This window comes from Dipodomys ordii, unplaced genomic scaffold (assembly GCF_000151885.1).
Source record: "Dipodomys ordii isolate 6190 unplaced genomic scaffold, Dord_2.0 Scaffold3, whole genome shotgun sequence".
NCBI classification, from domain to species: Eukaryota; Metazoa; Chordata; class Mammalia; order Rodentia; family Heteromyidae; genus Dipodomys; species Dipodomys ordii.
Genome location: NW_012267219.1, coordinates 6061114 through 6073577, shown reverse-complemented (window position 1 = coordinate 6073577; position 12464 = coordinate 6061114). Strand labels below are relative to the sequence as shown.

Here is a 12464-nt window from a genome sequence, read left to right as displayed (position 1 = left end):
TGAGCCACAGCTCCATTTCCAGAGCATCATGGGACTTTCCTGCTTGGGCTGGCTTTGAACTGCAATTCTCAGATCTCAGCCTCCAGATGAGCTAGTACTACAGGCATGAGTCACCAGGGCCAGCAAGTATAATACCTTTGTAAGAATCAAATCTATACTACAATCTAATGAAGATTTTTCTGGTCTCTAGAGAGGCAAAACATGGTTTTCCTTCTCTGAAAAATTAAGCAAAACATTTTGTAAAGAAAACCAAATCTGAATTCTGATAGATGAATTCAGAGCACTGCTTCAGGCACCCCCTTTTTATTAGCAATTCCACCTCTCACCCTTCAGTCTTTGGGTTGAAAAAAACACAAGTGTAGTGCAGAACAAAGCATCATCCCAAGAATCCTCTGAGGAAGCATACAAGGTAAGGGGAGATGAGTCATGTGCATATTTAAGAACACACAAGTAGTACTTCAAGATGAAGGTATATATAAAAGTGCCTGACTTCAATGATTTGAGACTTTGAAGAGAACAAAAGCCAGGCTTAAAACTGAGTGCTATTTAACTAGGTGGACATAGGCCACAGCTGAGAAAACTTGAAGACTGAGAATTTTAGTTTAATGGGAGAGCAAGGAAGTGAAATTGGTAGGAAATAACCCATGAGTAGAACACAATTAAGTTAGGTGGAGTGGTACCCATGTATAACTCCAGCATCTGGGAGGCTGAGGCAGGAGGATCCCCAAACTGGGGTACATAATAAGAACCTGTTTAAACTATATATACATAAACTACATATATATATATATATATATATACACATATATATATATATATATATTTAGACTGCAGCACATAAACTACATATATAGTTATATATATAACTATATATAGTTAAAAATATATAGCTTATATAATATAGTTTCCATCTTATATATTATATATACATAAACTACATATATATTTAGACTGCAGCACATATATAAATAAACTATAGTTATATATTTTATATACATATGTATAATTATATAAAATACTGCAGCTCTCAGCAATTTGGTAGGTCATGGTAAAAAAAAGATTTTTTTATTCTGTTTTTGAGGGGAAGAAAACAATAGAAGATATACTTTGGGGGAAAAAAACCTTTTAATTTTTGAATTTATTTTATTTTGAGGCAGGGTCTTGCAGTAAAGCCTAGGCTGGCCTCCTGAATGCTAGGATGACAGGCATGTACCATATGTTAGTATTAGACACCCCCCCAGCTCTACCCAGACCTGAGCTTCTCCCAGCCCTAGAATTCCCACCAGACAGCTGGTCACTCCCTCTCTCTGCCCAGACCCACCTGAGCTTCCACCTACCTCACTCCTACTTCCAGACCCTGCTGCTACCTAGATAGTGGAGGGTGCCATGTGTTCCCTCTCTGGGGGAAATATGGCTCCTCTAATAAACCTTGTAATAATCTTTCTCCTGTGCCTGCCTGCCTCTGCATGGTCCCCTGGGATGGATGTGAAGGTTCCTTTCACCATCACATGTAGCTTGGAATAGAGATTGTAAAAAAGAAATGTTAACAACAGATTAGACAGGAATGAGTAAACTGAAAGGGAAAACAAATGAGAAAGAACTATAACACTGTAAGTTATAAATACAACTTAAATTTACAACATGGATTAGTTAAAGCAGATGAAAGCCTTCCCCTCACTCATCACTTCAAATGAATGATCTACATTAAAAATATATTAAATACAAATTGTTCATGCAACATACTAAATTCAGTTCAACTGATTTTGAAAAAAATAGCTAGCCAGGGGCTCGTGGCTCAAATCTGTAATCCTAGCTACTCAGGAGGCTGAAATCTAAGGAACACTATTCAAAGTCACACTCCCCTGGGCAGCCAAGTCTACGAAACTCTTATCTCCAATTTGTTAGTCCATATTAACAGAAGTGGAGCTGTGGCTCAAGTAGCAGAGCATTAATTTTGAGCACAAAAGTTCAGGGATAACACCCAAGGTCAGAGTTCAAAGTCTCAGGACTGGCAAAAACAAAAAAAGGTCAGCTAAAGTACTGTTCAAAATAAAAATATAAAACATTATAAATTAATTTTACTTGTCATACTAATAGACTGATGTTTTGATGTCAAGAAATAGGAGAAAAGAAAGCCTACTAGTTGTTACATTCCTAAATTCAGTCAATAATAATATAAAAGCACATCACAAATAGAACATAAATGTTCTGAATTTTAGGATCACTGAGTTTCCAAACACTTACCATTCTCAGGCTGTGTTTTCTTAAGTGAATCAATGAGAGTACTGACTGCTTTTAAAACAAATATGATCTCCGTTACTTGCTGCCTAAAAATGAAGGGAAAATAATAGAGATTTTTAAAATATGACTTTTTTTTTTGTCAGTTGTGTGGCCTGAACTCTGGGCCTGGGCGCTGTCCCTCAGCTCTCAGCTCAAGGATAGCACTCTACCACTTGAGCCACAGCACCACTTCCAGCTTTTTCTGCTTATGTGGTGCTGAGGAATCGAACCCAGGGCCTCAGGCATGCAAGGCAAGCGCTCTACTACTGAGCCACCTTCCTAACCCCATAAAATATGACGTTTTATTTTTACAACGTCTATAAATAGATATATTTTGGAATAATACTGAGCACAATGCAAAGTTGTTACTTTAAAAATTCTTAAAAGAGAAAAAATTATTTAATATAGATCAATTTTAAGAACATGCAAAGGTATGTACTTCAGTGTACAATCTTACTTGTAATTCTTACCATAAGTTAATTAAAGGAGGGGGACAATTTACTCATACAAACATAAAATTTTTATTTTTTATTTGTTTGGTAGGTCGTGGGGCCTGAATTCTGGGCCTGGGTGTTGTCCCTCAGTTCTTCAACTTAAGGCTAGTGCTCTACCACATTGAGCTACAGCACCACTTCCAGCTTTTTCTGCTTCAGTGATGCTGAGGAATTGAACCAAGGGACTCATGCATGCAAGGCAAGCATTCTACCACTGAGCCACCTTCCCAGCCCAAACATAAATTTATTTTTTAAGATACTCAACAAACTATTTAAAATTAAACATTTTGGGGGCTGGTAAGGTGGCTTAGTGGTAGAGTGCGTGCCTTGCATGCCTGAGGCCCTGGGTTCGATTCCCTAGCACCACATAAGCAAAAAGAAAAAAGCCGGAAGTGGCGCTGTGGCTCAAGTGGTAGAGGGCTAGCCTTGAGCTGAAGAGCTGAGGGACAGTGTCCAGGCCCAGAGTTCAGGCCCTACGACCAGACCCCCCCCCCAAAAAAAAAAACATTTTGTAATATATGCCTTTAAAAACTCTACAATGGGTTATTTGCTTATTGGTAATAAAAGAATTTGCCAAAGATTTAAATGAAAGCATTACTATATATTACCACTCAGCATACAGTTTATTATGTTGTTAAACAAGAATACTCAAAGGAAATGTACTCATTACCTTGCTCATGTAACTGTAACCCCTGTACAATATTTTTACAATAAAAAACATTAAAAATGTATATCCAAAATTGCAATGCTACATTATTTAATTTTGTAAGACAACAAACAAGAAACATGAACATGCTAGAGACCAATTCTAGAATGGCACTGTTTTGAAGATGCTAGTAATAAGAAATAATCTTGGAAACAAGGGAAGAGGTGACATTGTTCAAAAAGAAATGTATTCTTTTCCTGAATTACATAACAATAACCTCCATGCACATAACCTTTACAATTTAAAAGAGAAATAATCTTGGGGGGGGGGAGTCAGAAGACTAGCTTGATTCTCTTCTTTCTCCTCACAGACATAAAGCTCATCTGCTATATGATTCCCTTTGCCCTATTTTCATTTTGTTGACAAAACTTGTTTATATGTATGTGGGAGGATTGGGTTTTAGATCAGACTTTTCTAAAGTCTGTATGATAGAACATTACTTCAACTCTTCTTTGTAAGCACATATTTTATTGATTTAAGAAGCAGTTGAAACATTACATGACTGGGGTGTTGCTCAAGTAGTAGAGTTCTTGCCTAGTAAGCATAAAATCCTGAGTTTAAAACTCCAATACTAGGGCTGGGAAGGTGGCTCAGTGGTAGAGCGCTTGCCTTGTATGCCTGAGGCCCTGGGTTCGATTCCTCAGCACCACATAAGCAAAAAGAAGAAAGCCGGAAGTGGCGTTGTGGCTCAAGTGGTAGTGCACTGGCCTTGAGCTGAAGAGCTAAGGGACGGCGCCCAGGCCCAGAGTTCAGGCCCCACGACCAGACCCAAAAACAAAACAAAAACTCCAGTACTAGACCTGCCAAAGAAAGGAAAGGAAAGAGAAAAGAAAACAAAAGAGAGCAAGAAAACAAATGACACTGCAATGAATTCAGGATAATATAAATTCACAGGGCAGTTATAAATGGGATTAAATTTAAAGGCAGTAATTATCAGAACTCAAAATACAGAAAAGTAACTTTCTGAAATAAAATGTCATAATCTAATTGAAAATATCCATGCAAAGCAACTTTATTACTGTGTTTGAAAACACACTTTAGAAATCAACTTTGACGATGATGATGATGATATTTGCCTAGGTCCCTGAGCTTTTTTGCTCAAGGCTAGTATTCAACCACTTTGAGCCAGAGTGCCATTTTTGGTTTTCTGGTGGTTAATTGGAGATTAGAGTTTCATGGACTTTCCAGGCCCAGCTGGCTTTCATCCCTGATCTTCAAATCTCAGCCTCCTGAGCCACTGGTACCCAGCTAACTTTTATTCACTTTTAATCATGCTTATAACTAAATTACCAACACCATCTATAGAATGCATTTGCATATAAATTTAAAGTGGAGAGCTGTAATTTGTTTTAGAAATTCAAAATATGTTGAATCTTAATGAAAGAATCACGAATGGCTAATAACCACTGGCTTTTTTTTTTTTTTTTATCGTGGGGCTTGAACTCTGGGCCTGGGCGCTGTCCTTCAGCTCTTCAGCTCAAGGTGAATGTTCTACCTCTTGAGCCACAGAGCCACTTCCAGTTTCTAGTGGTTTATTGGAGATCAGAATCTCATGGACTTTTCTGCCCGAGCTGGCTTTGAACTGGGATCCTCAGATCTCAGCTTCCTGAGTGCTAGGATTACAGGCGTGAGCCACCAGTGCCCAGCCCTACTGGCAATTTTTTAAAAAGTGAGTAGTCTGACTTATCATTCATCCAATTAGAAAAAGACAATAAATGACAAACATTTAAAAATACTAAAAACTGAGGAAAGAATATTCGTATGTTCCCAGGGAAATACAAATTGGTAGAAATCTTTGGGAGGCAATCTGGTAATATATATCAAAGTTTTTAAATGTCTGTATCCTTGGACAGGTCAAGTTCAACTCTAGCAATTCACAGTAATTAAGTGAGAATGTACACAATGACCTATAGCAAGTGATTTGCCCCTCCAGTTTAAATTATAAAATGGAAATCATCAAGATTACTCTGCTTTTGATAACTTTGTTTCAGTTACTTTGAGTTAATCTCTAGTTTCTACATTAAAAGTAAGTGTCAACTCAACTATATGACTGTATCCTTTGATGAATTCTAGCCCTACACCTCAACTGTGATTAGGGTTGGCTAAGTAGAAAGGCCTGGAGCTCCTATCATACAGTCTGGAATGATATGAAGGAATCAGTTAGGCCCAAGGGCTTCATTAAGCATTAGCAAACATAGCAAGATCCCTAGGAGAAATCAATTATATGCTCATATAGATTCATATACCCTTATCCAGAAGTCTTTAGTAAAAGATATATTTTGACTTTAAATTGTTTTCAGATTCACAAAGGCAATTTGGTACCTATATCATGTATTTCTTAACTTCTGAGAAAAATCTGAAATGGCACCACATATCTGCAGCAAAACCTATGAATATTTTACCGTATAAGGTAATAAAATTATAACAGTCTCAGATGGGTCTAGATCATTTATGAAAACACTTTAGTTTTCAGAATTTTCTCTGGTAATAACTACAATATTATGTATTATCTTCTTTGGTGAAATAAAAATATACCTTGGAAGAGGGCATTTACCACTTAGTCTTTCATCTTCTATGTACCGATGGAGTACGTCCTGAGACCTCTTTAAAAGCACTGAGAGCGCCATTCGTGACATGTAGCCTTCTTGAGGTGTTGTGACTTTATTACTGAAGGAAAACTGGAGTAGTGTCTCAAAACACATTTTAGAAAATTCTTCTCTCAGACGAATATCAATCTCTGCTTCTGTAAGGTTAATCATTATTGATGATGTATTAACTATTAATTGAAGACTATTCTCAATCAGGTGAAAGGCATCTATGGATAAATTATAACTAGTAACATACAAATAATTAACAATTTTCTTCCTTGAAAGACCAAAATCAAGGCAAAGCTGGGATATGAACTCAGGGAAGGCCTTGCCCTTGCTAGGCTCTATCACTTGACATGCCCTAGCCTATATTTCTTCCTTCCTGTGCCCGTCCCCCTGCCCCCTCCACTGGAGCTTAAACTCAAGGCCTCAGGCTCTTTCACTCAAGGTTGGTAATTCAACCAGTTTAGCCACAACTCCATTTCTGGCTTTTTGCTGGTAAATTGGAGATAAGAGTCTCATGGAATTTTTCTGTCCAGGCTGGTTTCAAACAACTGACAATCTTCACATCTTAGCCTTCTGTGGAGCTAGGATTACAGGGGTGAGCCATGATACCCAGTCAAAAATTTTAATATATTCAGATTTTGGTGACAGGGTATCTCTGTATAACTCAGGCTGGTCATTAAGTCATGAACTTCCTGCCTCAGTCTCCCAAGTACTGGCACTACAGGCATGTGCTACCACATCTGGAGTGCATGTTTGTAGTAATACAAAGCAGGTTGCATGTAAGTAAACTGAAATCTATTTTTTTCTGAGATTCTCATGTTGGTTAATTCTAAAGGCCAGTTCTTTGTTTTTTTTGTTGTTTTGTTTTTAAATTGAGCTGGGCAAAAGACTAGCAAGGTAAAATAAGCAGCATGGGAGACATCTAGTGGTTAAATTGTGCAAGTAAATGTTCCTTACAGTACTCAGGACAAAATGTCATGGCTCCAGTAAATTCTGAGAATTAAGCATATGCACTGCATAGATCTGTAATTTCAAAAGAATCTCAGAAAAAATCACGTTACAATATCAAATTACATTTCAGACTTGAGCAAGATTTAGATAAAAGAAATAAGAATAAAACATAACTTAGTGATCACCTCCCAACTAGCATGATTTCATGTAGTGCTTTTGGTGTGAATTTGCCTCCAGCCTCAAGACTGGAGACAATTTTTCCCACTATACCAAACACATTTTCTTTCTGTAATATGGGGCTATCTACCCTCATTAGATGTATTCTGGGGATGAAGTTACATAATATTTTGTACACAGCAGTTTTGTTTAATAAATACTTGTTCACTTAACAAATGTTAAAACATCTTATTTTCATACCACAGGACTAAACTGAAATTTATAATTGTGAGACACTTGTATTAATATCTTCATTTTAAAGATTACAAAAGATTCAAGAATAGTTAAACAAAATAGTAAGTAGAAGAATATACCTTTAGTTATAAATAAAAAAAGGGAAGAAATTTCAAAAACAAAAATCTATATTTCCACATGCTCAAACCTCAGCTCAGTGATGCAGAGAAACTGTCTGACAGTCCTGCATTCTTGCCAGTTATGTTTAAATTGTGTCATCTGCTAACTGTTCCTTGCCCCTTCACAAAGAACAAATGGTGGCCCAAAAGGCAGGCTAAAGTTAATGAGCTTAATTTAAGTGCTAAGGTGAAAATGTGGAATCTGCTCAAAGGCAGATCTGTTAGCAGAAGTTGGGGTATTAAAGGAAAAATGAACTAAGAACCAACAGTACAGTAATGAACTGTGCATCCTAAGCACCTGTGGTTTTTCCTCCCAGTGGTCTCTTTGGAGACCACTCAATACCAGGATACAGGTAGCCAGGGTCTACTGCATTGCCTTCCAGGGATGAGCCACTTTACAAATCTGGTAACTTGGTCAGCAGATTTCCTAAGCACTATTCAATCTTATTAATCAGAGTTTGCTAATATGGTTATACCCACAGAATATACATATACAAATATACAAAACAATGGTTGTATTCTTTAAAAAATTACCTCACTCGTCTCTATATGCAGGATTAAACATTCTAAGTTATCTTCAAAAGTGCTTCACTAATTTCTTTTTAAATTGTTTTTGTTTTTGTACCAGTACTGGGGCTTGAAATTAGGGCCTCAACACCATCCCTTAAGCTTCTTCTCTTAAGGCTCTACCACAGCTCCACTTCCAGCTTTTTGCTGGTTAACTAGAGATAGGAGTCCTACAGACTTTCTCATCTGGGCTGGCTTTGAACCATGATCCTCAGATCTCAGACTTTTAAATAGCTAGGATTGTATGTGTGAGCCACTGGCACCCAGCTTTCACTAATTTTTAATACCTTAAAAGATGATGAAGGCAATAGCATACCTGTAAATGAAGATGACTGGGAATGTATGGAGCCCTTGTTAAGCATAGTCATTATCTGACCAACAAATTCCTTGGGGATGAAATTGGCATAAGGCAGTATCTCTGTGCTGATGAGCTGCACTACCTAAAATAAAAGGGCAAATTCAAGCATACTTCTTTTCCTTATAGAGACAGACACTCAAGTGATAACTTTAGAGTAAAATTTCAATTTTATTTGAAAAGTAAATGAGCTAAAGAAACTTCCTTGACAGGAGTACAGGGGCATTTTACTGTTACTATACAAAATCATGACTAATCTACAGAATTTCCCTGGTCTTACTATAAAACACTAACAAGTGTTCACTTTGACTCATTTAGCATAACTGTAAGTAGATAAGTCTCTGTTCCTAAGCCAGAGAAGTATTCTTACCCATATTAGAATAAGATATCCAAAATTAAGATTTAAATCAACTTTGTAACAGAAATTATGAGCTATAAGAGAAAGTTACATTCGTATTTCCAAACAGCTTTTTTAATATATAGTTTATTTTTCCCTCTAAAGAAAGTGATTAAGCTGACATAAGCTTTAAAACTGTAATATCACAAATGGTAATATTTTGTATCTCTGCAATAATGCCCATACTTACTGAAATAATTTGATTGTTCTTCTACCCCTCTTAAGACAACAGATCTTCAAGCTCCAACCCAAATTCATAGCTAAAAACAACTGCTCCGTCCATTTTCATTTTTAATCCTCAAAATGCATTCTTTTCTTTTTCTTTCTTTTTTTTCTGTTGGCCGTGGGGCTTGAACTCTGGGCCTGGGTGACGTCCCTCAAGGCTAACACCCTACCACTCGAGCCACAGCGCCACTTCCAGCTTTTTCTGCTTATAATAATGCTGAGGAATCGAACCCAGGGCCTCATGCACGCAAGGTAAGCACTCTACCACTGAGCCAACTACCCAGCCCCTGCATTATTTTCAAAACACCATTTGCCATAAGAATTCTGTGGGCTGTTTGTTCTGTTTTGTTAAAAATGAAGAATTCCAGGAAACTTTGTAATTGGTTTGAGCAAATACTCTCAGATGAATGATCACTGACTGACAGATTTAATAATCTACTTGCTTTTAAAATTTATACAATTGGGTGGGGTGGTGCACACCTATAATCCTAGCTCTCGAAAGGCTAGGGATCTTAACCTGAAGGCAAGCCTAGGCTAAACAATGAGACCTAGTTTCTAGAAATAAAGCAATTAACTAAACAAACTTATTAAATGAACCCAAACAATCTATCCAACACGTACACAACCTACTGTAAGCCTGAGGAAGTCATCCTTAAAGAGTATAGTTTTAATGCTTGTAGGATGAATCTTTGTTTTTCTGTTTGTTTTGTTTTATTCTTTTCTTGGGTACTATGACTGAACCCAGGGCCTCCTGCTCTTGAGGCAAACACTCAATCACTTCAGCTATGCTCTCAGCTATTAGACACAACTTTACCTTATTCTCCTAGCAATTTTATAGTTTCAGCATTTCTATAATTTGATTTTCACAAATGACAACAGGAAAGTGTTCTGCTATTAATAAATTCATTTTTTGGTCTTTCTTCTGTGTTAGTACTGGGGCTTGAACTCAGGGCTTAGACATTGTACCTGAGCCTTTTCTGCTCAAGGCTAGTGTTCTACCACTTCAGCCATGCCAGTGTTTTTAGTGGTTAACTGGAAACGAGTTTCACAGACTTTCTTGCCCAAGCTGGCTTGAATCAGGCTCCTCAGATCTCAGCAGCCTGAGTAGCTATGATTATAGGTTATATAGCTATGATTATAGCTATGATTATGTGAGCCACCAGTGCTTGGCTTTTTTTCTTTTAATGGCTCTAGGGATTAAACTTAGAGCCTTGTACTTCCTAGGCAAGCTCTTTACCAAGTAACGGATGCCCCAGCCCCTTTGGCCTGAGCTTGTTTTTCAAGCAAGAGTCTCATGGGTTTGGCCCAGGATCTGTCTTAGATTACAGTCCTTCTACCTGTCTCCAACATAGCTGAAATTACAGGTATACCATACCATACTTGGCTTATTTGTTGTCTCCCTAACTTTTGTTTCCTGGGTTGGCCTTGAATTGCCATCCTTCCATTCCTGCCTTTCAAGCAGCCGAGAGTATAGGTGTGTATCACCAGGTCTGCTCCAGTGAAGTGTTTTAAATAATCTTCTTACCTCAACATCAATACTTTCATTTTTTTGAAACTCTTGAATAGAGAGATTATCTGGAGGTACACTAAAAAAATAAAACACATTATTTTTGAAGGTAAAGCATTCTCAAAATATAAACAGAAAACAGATCAAGAATATTTAAGTGATAAAACAAATTCTATTTTTATGCCCAGTGGGGACGTTGTCATTTACTTAAAAGAAGACTATTTTTAATTAAAGTTCTTAGTATAAATATCTAAATGACAAGCACAAAACTCCAACTGTAAAAACTCTTGGTCCAATCCTGAACTACACAACCTATAAACTCAACTTCTTTTAGTATTATGAATAGAAAACAGTGAAAGGTTAGATAGCATATTATCTGCAACTGTAGTAAAAATTACCACTGTGAGATACCAGTATTTGCTCATGTTGGCAATAACTTAGACAAGACACTAAATTATTCATTCAGAGGCAGCCAACCCTACCATCAATTTGTAATAAATACAATTCATAAAAATTCTTTATGATAAAGATAGAGAACATCTGTGACAAGGCCTAATTCAGATCAACTAAGCAAAAAAGTCATTCCATCAAGAACAGAACAAAGCTGGGTGCTTTTGGCTCAAGTCTGTAATCCTAGTTTCTCAAGATGAGAGCTAGACAATTAGTTAGAAGGTAGCTGGAGAAGAAAATTTCACAAATCTGTATCTCCAATAAATCAGTGAAAAATACTTGACATTTTTATTACCCCAAAAGAAACCGTGGGTCCATTAGGAGCCACTCCCATTCCCCCTTCTCTGAATCTGGGAATAAATCATCTACTTTCAGTTTCTATGAATATATCATATAAATGAGATCATACAGTACATGGCCTTTTTGTCCAGTTTCTTCCACTCATCACATTTTGAAGGTTCATCTGCTATAGCATATATAAATACTTCATTCTTTTACTGTATGGAGATGGCATATTTTAATTTACCCCATCAGCTGATGAACATTTACATTGTTTTCACCTTCTGGCCATTAAGAGTAATGCTGCCATGAATTTTTATATGACTATGTATATATAAATTAGGTTAAGTAAAGTATTAAAGAATTTTATGAAAGTTGAGAATTGTTTTTGTTTTTCAGTCGGTCATGGGACTTGAACTCTGGTCCTAGGCACTGTCCCTGAGCTCTTCAGCTCAAGGCTACCGCTCTACCACTTGAGCCACAGTGCCACTTCTAAGTTGAGAATTTTATAAAAACTATTTTCCTCTTCTAAGATCACATGGAACTTACATTTTAAAAAATGAATTGTCAATTTCATTACATTTAATATCACAGATTCTTCATTATGATATATTTATATGATCTTAACCTTTGAGACTCCTGCCTTACTGCCGAAAACACTGCAACTAACAAAACACTCCATTGCTCATGAATAATCTCCCCAGTAGCTAAAGGCTTCATCTAGAGGTGTTTTGTATACAATTTAGTGGCCTATTTGGTTAATAAATCTAGATCAAAACTGATTTTAGAGAAATTGTAGATGTGTTACTTCTTGAATGAGCTCACCTTTTAGTAAACAGAAAGTCTTCAAAAGTGTTGGCAAGTTCTGGCCACATACTGTCAAATTTTCCAGAAGAAGCATGCTGCCGGGCAACAGGCAGCCCAATAGAAAGAACTTTGAGGAGTGAAGACACTGCAAGTTTCCATGTGCTTTCAGAAGGGCAGGAATACTTCAAACTGAGAGGAAATCTAAGAGTCTGAAAATAAAGGCAATGCAAGTATTAATTATATACACAAAACTTCACTTAAAAACAAAAGTAATGGCATTATT

At 36.9% G+C, this 12464-nt stretch overlaps 1 protein-coding gene across 2 annotated transcripts in view; it reads right to left on the bottom strand.

Annotated features, from left to right (window-relative positions):
* The window catches only part of Mon2 (MON2 homolog (S. cerevisiae)), a 68426-nt gene that overhangs the window by 5135 nt on the left and 50827 nt on the right, over nt 1-12464 (bottom strand). For both annotated transcript variants that reach the window (XM_013021868.1, XM_013021876.1), the window contains 5 exons: nt 12200-12390; nt 10664-10724; nt 8478-8601; nt 6016-6223; nt 2245-2327 (listed from right to left, as the gene is read on the bottom strand). In XM_013021868.1, coding sequence (XP_012877322.1) covers nt 2245-2327; nt 6016-6223; nt 8478-8601; nt 10664-10724; nt 12200-12390 — 667 coding nt within the window. The remainder of the gene's footprint in view (nt 1-2244; nt 2328-6015; nt 6224-8477; nt 8602-10663; nt 10725-12199; nt 12391-12464) is intronic.